Consider the following 12,866-nt stretch of genomic DNA (forward strand, 5'->3'; position numbering starts at 1 on the left):
ATATTTTATGATAACTTTAAATGGAGTATAATCTATAAAAATATTGAATCACTATGTTGTACACCTGAAACTAATATAATGTTGTAAATCAACTATACTTCAATAAAAAAAGATGTGTCAGTACTTCTACTACTTATATTCTGTCATTTTCTCACACAAAAAGTTGGGTATCCTCTGCATTATTTTGATTTAAAGAATATTATAATTATAATCATGTAATTTGAAACTTGCTTTTTTTACTCAGCTGTACGTTTTCAAGATCTATCCATGTTGATATATAGATCAAATGAATGCATTTTCACTGCTGTGTAGTATTCCTGTTTTATAAACAGAACACTATGTATAATCCTGATGACAGACATTTAGTTTATTTCCAGTTTTTAACTTTACAGACATTTTCATTAAACGTTCTTGTACTGATCTTCAATGCACTCTTTGCAAGAGGTTCTCTGGGGCAGCCTTCCAAATGTTTTGACCACACCTATAGTAAGAATGCATTTTATAATGTGACTCAAAAAAAAAAAGTTTTCACGACACAATTCTGACTTTCGCTATGTAACACACTCTGCAATGTCCTATTCTATTTTGTTTTTAAAGATGCTGGTCATGACTTAACTAAATTTCATGACCAACAGATGGGTTGCAACGTGGTTTGAGAAACACTGCTCTGGGGTATGAACAGAAGCGAAATTTTCTGGCTCTAAAAAATGCTTTGTAGCCAAGAACTTTGCAAAATGCTTTCTAAATGAGTAACATGCTTTGCAAATCATGAAGGGCTCTAGAAACCACAAAGCATGGAGACATAATCACACAGGAACTCTTCGCCTTCTACCGTCACGCCATCAACCTGACTCCTTCCCTTGTGATACAGTGTGACACTGTCCCTCTTAAAATCTGACACCACCCCCCCAACCATACTCCACGTTGTGCATTTGCCTATCCCCTTCTTTTGAAATACCTTTTTCTCTGACTGTTGTCAGTTTCCTTGGCTGGAGTCTCCTTCTCTTCCAGACCTCTAAAGGTTGGAGGGGCTCCAGGCCTGGAATTTACATGCTTTTCTTGAGATATACACTCGTCATGGAGATGTCATTGAGGCCTGATCCTCTGAAAGCCATCCCATGCCAATGATGGTAAAGTCTACGTCCCGGCCCTGACTGCTCCCCAGAATCCATACACTTAACAGTGGAAGCCTTATCTGACATCTCTTTGTGGAAATGGCCAAAACTGACCTCTTGATTTCAAAACCTCTCCTCCCACAGTCTTACCCAAATCCGGAATCGCATCATCACCCACCCAGGTGCTTAAGTTAAAATCTTTGAGTCATCCTTGATTCCTTTCTTTTATCTCACTACCCACACCTAATCCATCAGCAAATCTGTCAGCTCTACTTTCAAAAGATCTAGGACACACACACTTCTGCCCCGTCCATGGCCCCTACCCTGGTTTTGTCCCCCATTGGACCCTCACAGCAACCTTCTCCCTGGTCTCCCTTCTCCTCTTCTATCCCCACAGTCTCTTTCCCCCACCCACAGTTGGAGGGATCCTGTGAACATCTGAGTCAGGTCACATTCCTCCCCTGCTCAGAATCCTCCCATAGCTCCATCTCATTCAGGTCAAAAGTCAGAGTCCTCCCTGCAGCCAACCAGTGTCAGCACATCTGCCCCCCTCACCGCTCAGACTTAAAGTTTTCCTCTCCCCACCCCCAACAGCCCTCTCCAGCCATACTGGCCTCCTTTGCATCCCTCTTATTCCCACTTTTCAGCCTTTACACTTGTTGTCCCTTGTCCTGGGGATGCCACAACCTCCCCTACCTTCACAGGGTAGCTTTCAGCTCTTGGCTTCAATGTCCTCTTCTAGAAAGACCTTCCCTGACCACCCAATTTACAGGGCTTACTCTACACATGCTCTCTTGCACACCACCCTGCTCACTTCCTTCAGACCACAGATTATAACCTGAAATTATTTTGTTTCTTTACTTATTTTCATCTGACAGCCACTGGGCTGTCAGTCTCTGTTTTGTTCACTGCTACACACAGTACGTGCTTAATGCATATTTGTGAAATGAATTAAGCATCTTGAAAACTGAAAAGACTTTTTAACTTTGTTATACTTTTTGAAAATTAAGAAGTCCTTAAAAAAAAACCTAACCTTGTTCTTTTAAACCATAAAAAAATTGAAAAGCATATTGTAAAATACAAAGATTTGTAAAGAGTCTGGGAATCATATGATGCTTTGGGTTTGGGAAACCATATGATGTTTGGTAAAGGTTAAACATTTAGAAATGAGAATATTGCCATTTTGCAACCTCTAATGAACTAATGTGTCTGGGCATTGAATATCAGTGATTGCTGACATCACAAAAGGAGAGATGACGGGACAGGATGTGCCTCTTCATGGACGTATGAAGCACCACAAAGGAAGGTGTTGGTGAAAAATAAAAACAAAAACTCCAAACCTGAATCTGATTGAGCTTCTTGACCCAAGTCCCAGTTTACAGGAAATGCAGGGGACAGAGGAACACGTTAAATGACACCACAAAGTTGCATCAGCCAGATCAAAACTGTGGGAAACTCTACAACTAGGAGAGCACTAATGACAGCTACGAGCCACATGTGGCTACTGAGCCCTTGAATCATGGCTGGTGCAAAGTGAGGTGTGCTGACACTGTAAAATACATATGGATTTTAAAGACTCAGCATAGGACTTCTCTGGTGGCACAGTGCTTAAGAATCCACCTGCCAATTCAGGGGACGTGGGTTCAATTCCTGGTCCGGGAAGATCCCACATGCCACAGAGCAACTAAGCCCGTACATCACAACTACTGAGCCTGCCCTCTAGAGCCTGCGAGCCACAACTACTGAAGCCCGCGCGCCTAGAGCCCATGCTCCGCAACAAGAGAAGCCACCGCCTGCCGCAACTAGAGGAAGCCTGCATGCAACAACGAAGACCCAATACAGCCAATAAATAAATAAATGTTCCTTAAAAAAAAAAACTTAGTATAAAAAAAATTTAATATCTGATAATTTTTACATTGACTATATGTTGAAATATTATTTTGGTAGAGTAGGTTAAATAAAACATTGTTAAAAATAATTTCACGTGTTTCTTTTTACTTCTTTTTTTTTTTTTTGCGGTACGCAGGTCTGTCACTGTTGTGGCCTCTACTGTTGCAGAGCACAGGCTCTGGACACACAGGCTCAGCCACTCTGCGGCATGTGGGATCTTCCCGGACGGGGACACGAACCCATGTCCCCTGCATCGGCAGGCGGACTCTCAACCACTGCGCCACCAGGGAAGCCCTCTTTTTACTTCTTTTTTTAAGTGTAGGTATTAGAAATTTCTTTTTTTTTTTTAGTATTTATTTACTTATTTTTGGCTGTGTTGGGTATTAGTTACGGCACGCGGGATCTTTCCTTGCAGTGCACGGGCTCTTCGTTGTGGCGCATGGGCTTCTCTCTACTGGTGCAAGAGCTCCAGAGCACGTGGACTCAGTAGTTGCAGTGTGCGGGCTTAGTTGCCCCGTGGCATACGGGATCTTAGTTCCCCCGACCAGGGATCAAACCCGCGTCCCCTGCATTGGAAGGTGGATTCTTAACCACTGGACCACCAGGGAAGTCCCAGAAATTTCTTAATTATATGTGTTGCTCTCATTATATTTCTATCAGGCAGTGCTGCTCTACAGGACCAGCAACCCAGGTATCCATCAGATAAACTGCCAGGTAAGGGAAAAGTGATGGAGGGGCAGCAGTAGATAAAAGGAGGTTTAAAGAAACAGCAACCAGGGACTTCCCTGGTAGTGCAGTCGTTAAGAATCTGCCTTCCTATTCAGGGGACACAGGTTTGAACCCTGGTCTGGGAAGATCCCACATGTTGTGGAGCAACTAAGCCCATGTGCCACAACTACTGGAGCCTGCACACCGCAACAAAGAGTAGCCCCCGCTCTCCGCAACTGGAGAAAGCCCATGCATAGCAACGAAGACCCAACACAGCCAAGAATAAATAAGTAGATAATTTTTTTTTTTTTAAAAGGAGAATTTAAGAAATAGCAACCAACAGCACTGGGTGGCCTTGTTTGGATCCTGCTTCAAAGAAATTACAAAAAATTATATGTGGTCTTTAGAAGATCCGGAAATGTGAACATTGGCCAGACATTTGATGATTTAATGAACTATGGATCTTTTTAATTTTGTCTTTATTGCTTTGTTTTTAGTTAGGAGTGATAATGACATTGTGGTTCGTTAAATAGAAGGAAAGCTTTTTAAGACCGTATATTGTATAGTTCCATTTATATGAAGTGTCCAAAACAGGCAAATCTATAGAGACAGAAAGTAGATTAGCTGCCAAGGGCCTGAGTGGGGGAAATGGAAGTGACCGCTAAAGGGTATGGGGTTTCTTTCTGGGGTGATTAAAATGTTCTAATTAGATTGTAGTGATGGTTGCACAATTCTGTGAATATATCAAAAAAACATTAAGTTGTACCTTTTAAATGGGTGAATTTTATAGCATATGAATTATATCTCAATAAAGATGTTTTTTAAAAGGAAGTCTTTTAATTTAGAGATAGGTACAAAAACATTTGCTAATAAAAAACAATAAAGGAAACCACAAAATAGTACTAACTAAGAATAAATTAATAGCCTGAAATGTGTCTTCACCCACCAGGAAGGGTTTTCCAAACTGTAGTAGATGTTTTGGAATCTGCAAAGTACTTATCATTGGAGACATGTTTTGCAAACTGTCAAGAACACTGTCAACCATGAAGAACTTGGGAAGCCCTAAAATGATTCCATATATTTTTCTTTTTTAAATAAATTTATTTATTCATTCATTTATTTAATTTTTGGCTGCATTGGGTCTTCGCTGCTGCACGTGGATTTTCTCTAGTTGCTGGCAGCGGGGCCTACTCTTTGTTGTGGTGCGCGGGCTTCTCATTGCGGTGGCTTCTCCTGTTGCGGAGCACAGTCTCTAGGCGCACGGGCTTCAGTAGTTGTGGCACACGGACTTAGTTACGCCGCGGCATGTGGGATATTCCCGGACCAGAGATCAAACCAGTGTCCCCTGCATTGTCAGACAGATTCTTAACCACTGCGCCACCAGGGAAGCCCTCTATATATTTTTCAGTGCAGATTTACATATGAACGGAAATGCAGAAATAAATGTCCAGAGGTATGAACATCCAGAGGATAACTGTGGCAGCCTTTGAAGAGGCAGGATGAGAGTAGGGTTGGGTATGGGGACCAAAGGTAACCTTAACCATAGCTATAAGTTCTGAATTTCTCTACAAAAGGACTGTATCCCTGTATTATCTATTCTGTTAAAAATTAATAAAATATTTTAAATAATTTTTACATAAAAATCAAGTCTTATGCATGGCCAGCCCTCTCCCCCCAAAGCCAACCAACCAACCAACCAACAAAACAAACCACCATAAGCAAAGTCAAAAGACAAATGCTGAACTAGAAAAAAGAAGTACACCTCATATCACTAACAAAGTTATAATCAGCCAAATACAGAAATCAAGAAGAAAAATACCAACATTCCAATAGAAAAGTAAGCCAAAGACATGGTCAGTTCACTGAACAAGTAATACAAAAGAAGTAACATGAAAAGATGCCTAATTGCACTCGTAACAGGAGAAATGTGAATTAAAACTTCACTCAATACCCTTTTTCACCTATCAGATTGGCAAAAATCCAAATATTTGACAATGTGGTCTGGTGGTAAGGCTGTGGGAAAACAGGCAGTCTCACATTTTGCTAATGAGAAGGAAAAATGCAGGGCAAGATCCGTCCAAATGACAAATGAATTTACCCTTTAACCCAGCAATCCCACTTTTGGAAGTTTACCTTTAGATACAACTGCACGTACAAAGTGATGTACATACAAAGGTAATTGTTCTAGCCAGCATTGCTAGTGGCCCATATGGAGCCTTCCTCAACACTCTTACTGGAAATCAGCAGTACAAATGTACAATATCTGTCCTATAAACGGCACCTTTGTACAGTGCACAACTTGCACAACTATCCATGGCCGCCCTAATGACAGCATGTGTTGTAATGGCAAAAGACTGGGAAAAAGTGAGTGCCCATCGACAGGGAATAATCAAATAAACCATAATATATACACAAACTGGAGTACTGGATACCTATAAAAAATAATCAGGACACTCCCTATATCTCTAGAATATATTGTTAAGTGATACAGGCCAATGTATATAGCTTATGACCTATTATGTAAGAAAAGAGGAAAATAATATCTGGAGAAAATGATAGAAGGACACAAAAGGAACTAATGCTTACTCAGAGCAGTGGGGGTGAAGGAAGCGTAGGTTGAGAAAGGGGCAGGAATGAGACTTCTCACACTTCATACTTTGTTATTCTTTACTTTAAAAATTATGTGAATGTATTATTTATTCAAAAAATAAAGCCAATGCACTTTTAAAGTTACAGATTGTAACTTTGTGAAACAGATATTGAGCTACAAAATGTTGTGTACATGACATCAAATCTTGTGATTTGTGAAACCCTGAATCGTCAGGAGGGATCTTTACCCATTTTTTAAAAATTCACCTTATAACTGAAAGTTTGTACCCTTTCACCAACCTCTCCCTTTTTCCACCACCTCCCAGCTTATGGAAACCACTCACTTTTCTACTCTCTGTTTCTGAGTTTGACTTTTATTTTTAGATTCCACATATGTGATACCATGCAGTATCTGTCTTTCTCTGGCTGGCTTATTTCACTTAATATAATGCCCTCCAGGTTCATCCATGTTGCTGCAAATGACAAGATTTCCAGCCTTAACCAAGGCTGAATGATATTTCACACACACACATACACACATACCACATCTTCTTTATCCATTCATCCATAGACAGATACTTAGGTTGTTTTCACACCTTGGCTATTGTGAGTAATGCTGCAGTGAATGTGAGACTGCAAACATTGATTTGCAGTTATAGTTTCATTTCCTTTGCATAGATACCCAGAAATGGGATTCCTGGGTCCTACTGTAGTTCTGTTTTTAATTTCCTGAGGAACTTCCATTCTGTTTTCCATAGTGGTTGCACCAGTTTACATTCCCACCAACAATGGACAAAGATACCCTTTTCTCTACATCCTTGCCACACTTGTTATCTCTTGTTTTTTCGATAACACCCATCCTAACAGGTGTGAGGTGATATCTCACTGTGGTTTTGATTTGCCCTTTCCTGATGATTAGTGATATTGAGCACTCTTTCTTGTACCTGTTGGCCATTTGTATGTCTTCTTTGGAAAAATGTCTATTCAGGTCCTTTGCCCATTTTTAAATTGGGTTATTGGTTTTATTGCTTTTGAGCTATAATGACTTCTTTGTATATTTTGGATATTAACCCCGTATTAAATATGTGGTTGGCAAATATTTTCTTCCATTCCATAAGTTGCCTCGTTTTTTTGCAGTACACGGGCCTCTCACTGTTGTGGCCTCTCCCATTGTGGAGCACAGGCTCTGGACGCGCAGGCTCAGCGGCCACGGCTCACGGGCCCAGCCGCTCTGCAGCATGTGGGATCTTCCTGGACCGGGGCATGAACCCGTGTCCCCTGCAACGGCAGGCGGACTCTCAACCACTGTGCCACCAGGGAAGCCCAGTTGTCTTTTTTTTTGTTGATGGTTTCCTTTGCTGAGTAGAGTCATTTTAAAATTATAAATGATGTGACTTTAGCTCCTGCATCGTCCTTTTTGGTTCTCTTGCAGTCCCTACTGAGACTCTCACCCTAACTTGCCTGTCTTGAGAGTCGAGCTGGGACTCCCCAGAGAGGGCCTGGCACCCAGGAGGTGCTCACTGACTGTTTATTAGGCTAGATTAGTGGATGAATCTGGAGGCAGTGTACTCTGGAACCAGACTGCCTGAGTTCTAATCCCAGCTTTGTTACTTATCAGTTGTGTGACCTTAAGCACAGCACTTTAACCTTCCTGTGCCTCAGTTTCCACTTCTGCAAAATGGGAATAAAAAATAGTCCTTACTGGGACTTCCCTGGTGGTCCAGTGGTTAAGAATTCACCAATGCAGGGGACACGGGTTTGAGCCCTGGTTCAGGAAGATCCCACATGTCGCAGAGCAACTAAGCCCGTGTGCCACAACTACTGAGCGTGCGCTCTAGAGCCCATGAGCCGCAACTACTGAAGCCCACATGCCTAGAGCCTGTGGTCCACAACAAGAGAAGCCACCACAGTGAGAAGCCCGCACCCCTCAACAAAGAGTAGCCCCCGCTCACTGCAACTAAAGAAAGCCCACACACAGCAACGAAGACACAACGCAGCCAAAAAAAAAAAAAGTCCTTACTACCTAAGGGTTACTGTAAATTAACATTCATTTACACACAGGACCTGGCAGAGTGAGAACATGATACATATTAGCTCTTCTTCCTGAAGGTGCAGGGCTCAGGGACAGTGATGTTTAAGAGGCTGCGAGGGCAACAAGAATAAAGACGCAGACCTACTAGAGAATGGACTTGAGGACACGGGGAAGGGGAAGGGTAAGCTGGGACGAAGTGAGAGAGTAGCATGGACATATATACACTACCAAATGTAAAATAGATAGCTAGTGGGAAGCAGCCACATAGCACAGGGAGATCAGCTCGGTGCTTTGTGACCACCTAGAGGGGTGGGATAGGGAGGGTGGTGGGGAGGGAGATGCAAGAGGGAGGAGATATGGGAACATATGTATAACTGATTCACTTTGTTATAAAGCAGAAACCACCACACCACTGTAAAGCAATTATACTCCAATAAAGATATTAAAAAAAAGAGGCTGCGAGAGATTGGCAGGGAAGGTGGGGGTCCCAGGAATGCGTGGCACAGACGCCCAGGGGAGCAAGGCATTGCGAGGGGGAGGAAATGGCCGACTGTGGCAAACGCTGCCAAGATGACAAGTCAGAGGAGAGATTTAGGGTGAAGAGGTCACTGATGATCTTAGCTGGCGTAGTTTCAGGAGAGTGACAGGGACAGAAGCCCCGAATCAGGGAAGGAGTGGAAGGTGAGAAAGGAGTGAGTGAGGGTAGATAGCTCTTGGGAGGCGTGGCTGAGAAGCGGGGAGACAGAGAGGCAGGGAGGCTCTCAGAAGGCAACTGGGAGGCATGGGGCACTTTGTATGCAACTCAGGAGACCCTGGGTTTATTTAAATGCTGACGGACAACAGTGATTGCAATCCCTAGAATAAAATAAGAAGTCATGAGTCTATACCCATACAAATGAACGAATGAATGAATGAACGAACAAACAAACAAATAAATAAATGGAGGAGAAGGGAAAAACTCTTCCTTACACTAAAATCGTACCTAATGTGTGGAGAAAAGGGAACCCTCTTACACCGTTGGTGGGAATGTAAATTGGTGCAGCCACTATGGAAAACAGTATGGAGGATCCTCAAAAAACTAAAAATAGAGTTGCCATATGATCCAGCAATCCTACTCCTGGGCATACACCCAGAGAAAACTATATTTCAAAAAGATACATGCACCCCTATATTCATAGCGGCACTATTTACAATAGCCAGGACATGGAAACAACCTAAATGTTCATTGACAGATGAATGGATAAAGAAGATGTGGTCCAAATATACAGTGGAATATTACTCAGTCGTAAAAAAGAATAAAATAATGCCATTTGCAGCAACGTGGATGGACCTAGAGATGATCATACCAAGCAAACTAAGTCAGAAAGAGAAAGGCAAGTACCACATGACAGCACTTATGTGTGCATCTAAAATATGACACAAATGAACACATCTGTGAAACAGAAACAGACTCACAGACATAGAGAACAGACTCATGGTTGCCAAGGGAGAGGGGGAGGTGGGGGAGGGAAGGATTGGGAGTTTGGGATTAGCAGATCCAAACTATTACGTGTAGGATGGATAAACAACAAGGTCCTACTCTACAGCACAGGGAACTATACTCAGTAACCTGCGGTGATCAACCATAATGGAAAAGAATGTGAAAAAGAATATATATATATATATGTATATATATATGTATAACCAAATCACTTTGCTATACTGTAGAAATTAACACAACATTTTATTGCAATATGGTAAGTCAACCATACTGCAATAAAATGAAAAAAGGTACCTAGTAAAGGTAAAGGGTACAGGGAAATTAGAAAACCACCATTTGTCGACTGCCATAGTAATAATCGTTGAGACAAGTATCACTGATAGATGCTAACCCTGAGAGGGTGCGCAGGTTATTTACATAGCCTCAAAGCACATCTTCACAAGATACCAAGGGGAACGATAGTGTCAGTACAGTGGAGACTCTGGTAAACACCACCTTCACCATGTGACCAAGCTAACACCAACTGTAACGGGAAGAACCAACATCCCATGCCTCCCGATACAACGCACTGAGAAAGACACAGCCCTCCTCTGATACTCCTGCCAAAGGCGTATAACCTGAATCGAATCACAAGGAAAACTCAGACAGACCCACACTGAGGGCCATCCTATAAAACAACTGGCCTCTATTTTTCAAAACTATCAAGATCATAAGAGGCAAAGACAGATCAAGGAAGGGTTCCAGATTGAAGGGAGCTAAAGAGACAGGATGCCTAAATGCAATCCCTGATCCTGGACTGGATCCTTGACAAGGAAAAGAATTTCTTCAAGAGCAAAAACTGAATAAAGTCTGTAGATAGCAGGATTGTCTCGATGTTGATTTCCTGATTTGCATAATTGTTTTGTGGTTATGTAAGGGAATGAACTTGTTCTCAGGAGATACACACTGAAGTATTGAGAGGTAAAGAGGAATTATGATAGAGCAAATGAGGTAAAAAGTTAATATTTGGGGGACTTCCCCGGTGGTCCAGTGGCTGAGACTCCGAGCTCCCAATGCAGGGGGCCCTGGTCAGGGAACTAGATCCCACACGCCGCAACTAAGACCACGCATGCCGCAATTAAAGATCCCATATGCTGCAACTAAAAGATCCCGCACACCGCAACGAAGACCCCCCTTGTGCTGCAACTAAGACCCAGCACAGCCAAACAAACAAACAAATAAATAAATAAATAAATAAAAAGTTAACATTTGGGCAATCCGGGTGAAAAGGTATTCAGAAATTTTATGTACTGTTCCTGCAACTCCTCCATAAGACTGAAGTTATTTCAAAGGAAAAATTTAACAAAATGGTGATGGAAAAGATCTGGCAGTAATAATAACAGGTGACATCTCTTGTACTCTCCTGTGTTCCAGGCACTGCCCAGGCTCTGTTCACCCACTGCCTAACCTCAAAGCAGTCCTGTGAAACAGTTCATGTTATTATCTTAGCCCCATTTCACAGAGGAGCCTGAGGCTTAGAGCGGATGAGTGGCTTACCTGGGGTGAAAGAGTTGGTAGTGGCAGAGGAGTGGGCTCCTGGACAGAGCTGGTTCCTGCATTTCCCTCCTAACAGCCTCATTATTTAGACCTGCAGTGGTCATTAGTGACTGCCTCTCCCGTGAGTCTATAAGCCCCATGAAGGCAGGGCTGTGTCTGTCTCAATCATTGCTGTGTCCACGGTATCAGCACAGAGCCCAACACAGAGGAGAAACCCAATAGATGGTTATCAACTGAATAACTGACCTCTATTTATAATAAAGATAATATTGTGACTGTTAATAATGATAATAGAAATAAGGTTCTCATTTGTGTTGATGCATTTCGTCTTCAAAACAAGTCCAAGGATGATAATTTTATCCCCGTTTTACAGATAAGGAAACTGAGGCATCCAGAGAAGTCTCTTGCCTACAGCAGGCAGCCAGGAAGGGCATGACTGGTACTTGGCACCCCACCCATCCGCCTTCCAGTACTCACCTTCTGGAAGTCCTTCTTGGAGATGAGGCCACGGGGATCAGTGACGTAGTCCTGGAAGGCCTCAGAGCCCACAATGTCCTTGAGTTTCAGGAACATGTCGAAGAACTTGAGGATCATCTCCACGTTGGATGAGGATTCCACAAGCATGTCCACCATCTGCCGGGCAATCATGCCGTTCACCACGTTCCCTGCAGGCAGCCCCAAGTCAGTGTGGCTCAACAGAGCCTCCTTTCTGGATCCCCATTGGGCTTGCCTCCCTCTCCAGCTCAGGAGCCACCAGGATCCACTGTGCTGGTGGAAGCTTCCCTGGCCAGCTCCTGTACCTCCCCTCAGAGGGCAAGGGTCACTTTCTGATCTGCCTCAGCATCAGGTGTGAACCTGGCTGATTCTGTCTATGTCCTCCTCCCCCGATAGCTGGGGGAGTCATCAACAAAGATAACAATGGCATAAACTAATGGCGGGTCCAGATGCCATGCCAGGTGCTGCACTGACACGACCTCATCTTTGTAAGGAACGTGTGTCACTATTCATTTCTATAGATGAGGAAACAGACTCAGAGAAAGTCTCAAACTCAGGGTTACACAGCCAGTAAAGGGCGTGGGGAGGACTTGAACCCAGAGCTGCATGACCTCAGAGCTCACACCACCTAAGCCTTCCACTAGCCCACAGAGGCCAGGCAGGTCCACAGATGAGTGAGGTAGGCCAAAGACAAGACAACAGGGAGAGGTGGAGACTGTGGTAAACTGGGACCCCACACCCCCTCTAAAGCAAACTGGCTCCACCTTTTTTTATTAACAGAATTTTATTTATATTTATATTTATTCATTTATTTTTTGGCTGTGCCACACAGCTTGCGGGATCTTAGTTCTGCCACCAGGGACTGAACCCGGGCCACAGCAGTGAAAACCCCAAATCCTAACCACTGGACTGCCAGGGAACTCCCCAAACTGGCTCCAGCTTCTTTTTGTACCTTTCAATTTTCATATAATTTCAAATTTACAGGTAGTTCACAAGAATAGTGCAAGGGAACCCTCATGTA

The 12,866-nt window shown here is 43.0% G+C and overlaps 1 protein-coding gene across 2 annotated transcripts in view; it reads right to left on the bottom strand.

Moving 5' to 3' along the window:
- The window catches only part of RYR1 (ryanodine receptor 1), a 117,694-nt gene that overhangs the window by 18,350 nt on the left and 86,478 nt on the right, over positions 1 to 12,866 (bottom strand). For both annotated transcript variants that reach the window (XM_065899310.1, XM_065899309.1), the window contains one exon: positions 11,828 to 12,015. In XM_065899310.1, the coding sequence (XP_065755382.1) occupies positions 11,828 to 12,015 (188 nt within the window). The remainder of the gene's footprint in view (positions 1 to 11,827; positions 12,016 to 12,866) is intronic.

The sequence above is a fragment of the Phocoena phocoena genome, chromosome 20 (genome assembly GCF_963924675.1).
Source record: "Phocoena phocoena chromosome 20, mPhoPho1.1, whole genome shotgun sequence".
Lineage (NCBI taxonomy): Eukaryota > Metazoa > Chordata > Mammalia > Artiodactyla > Phocoenidae > Phocoena > Phocoena phocoena.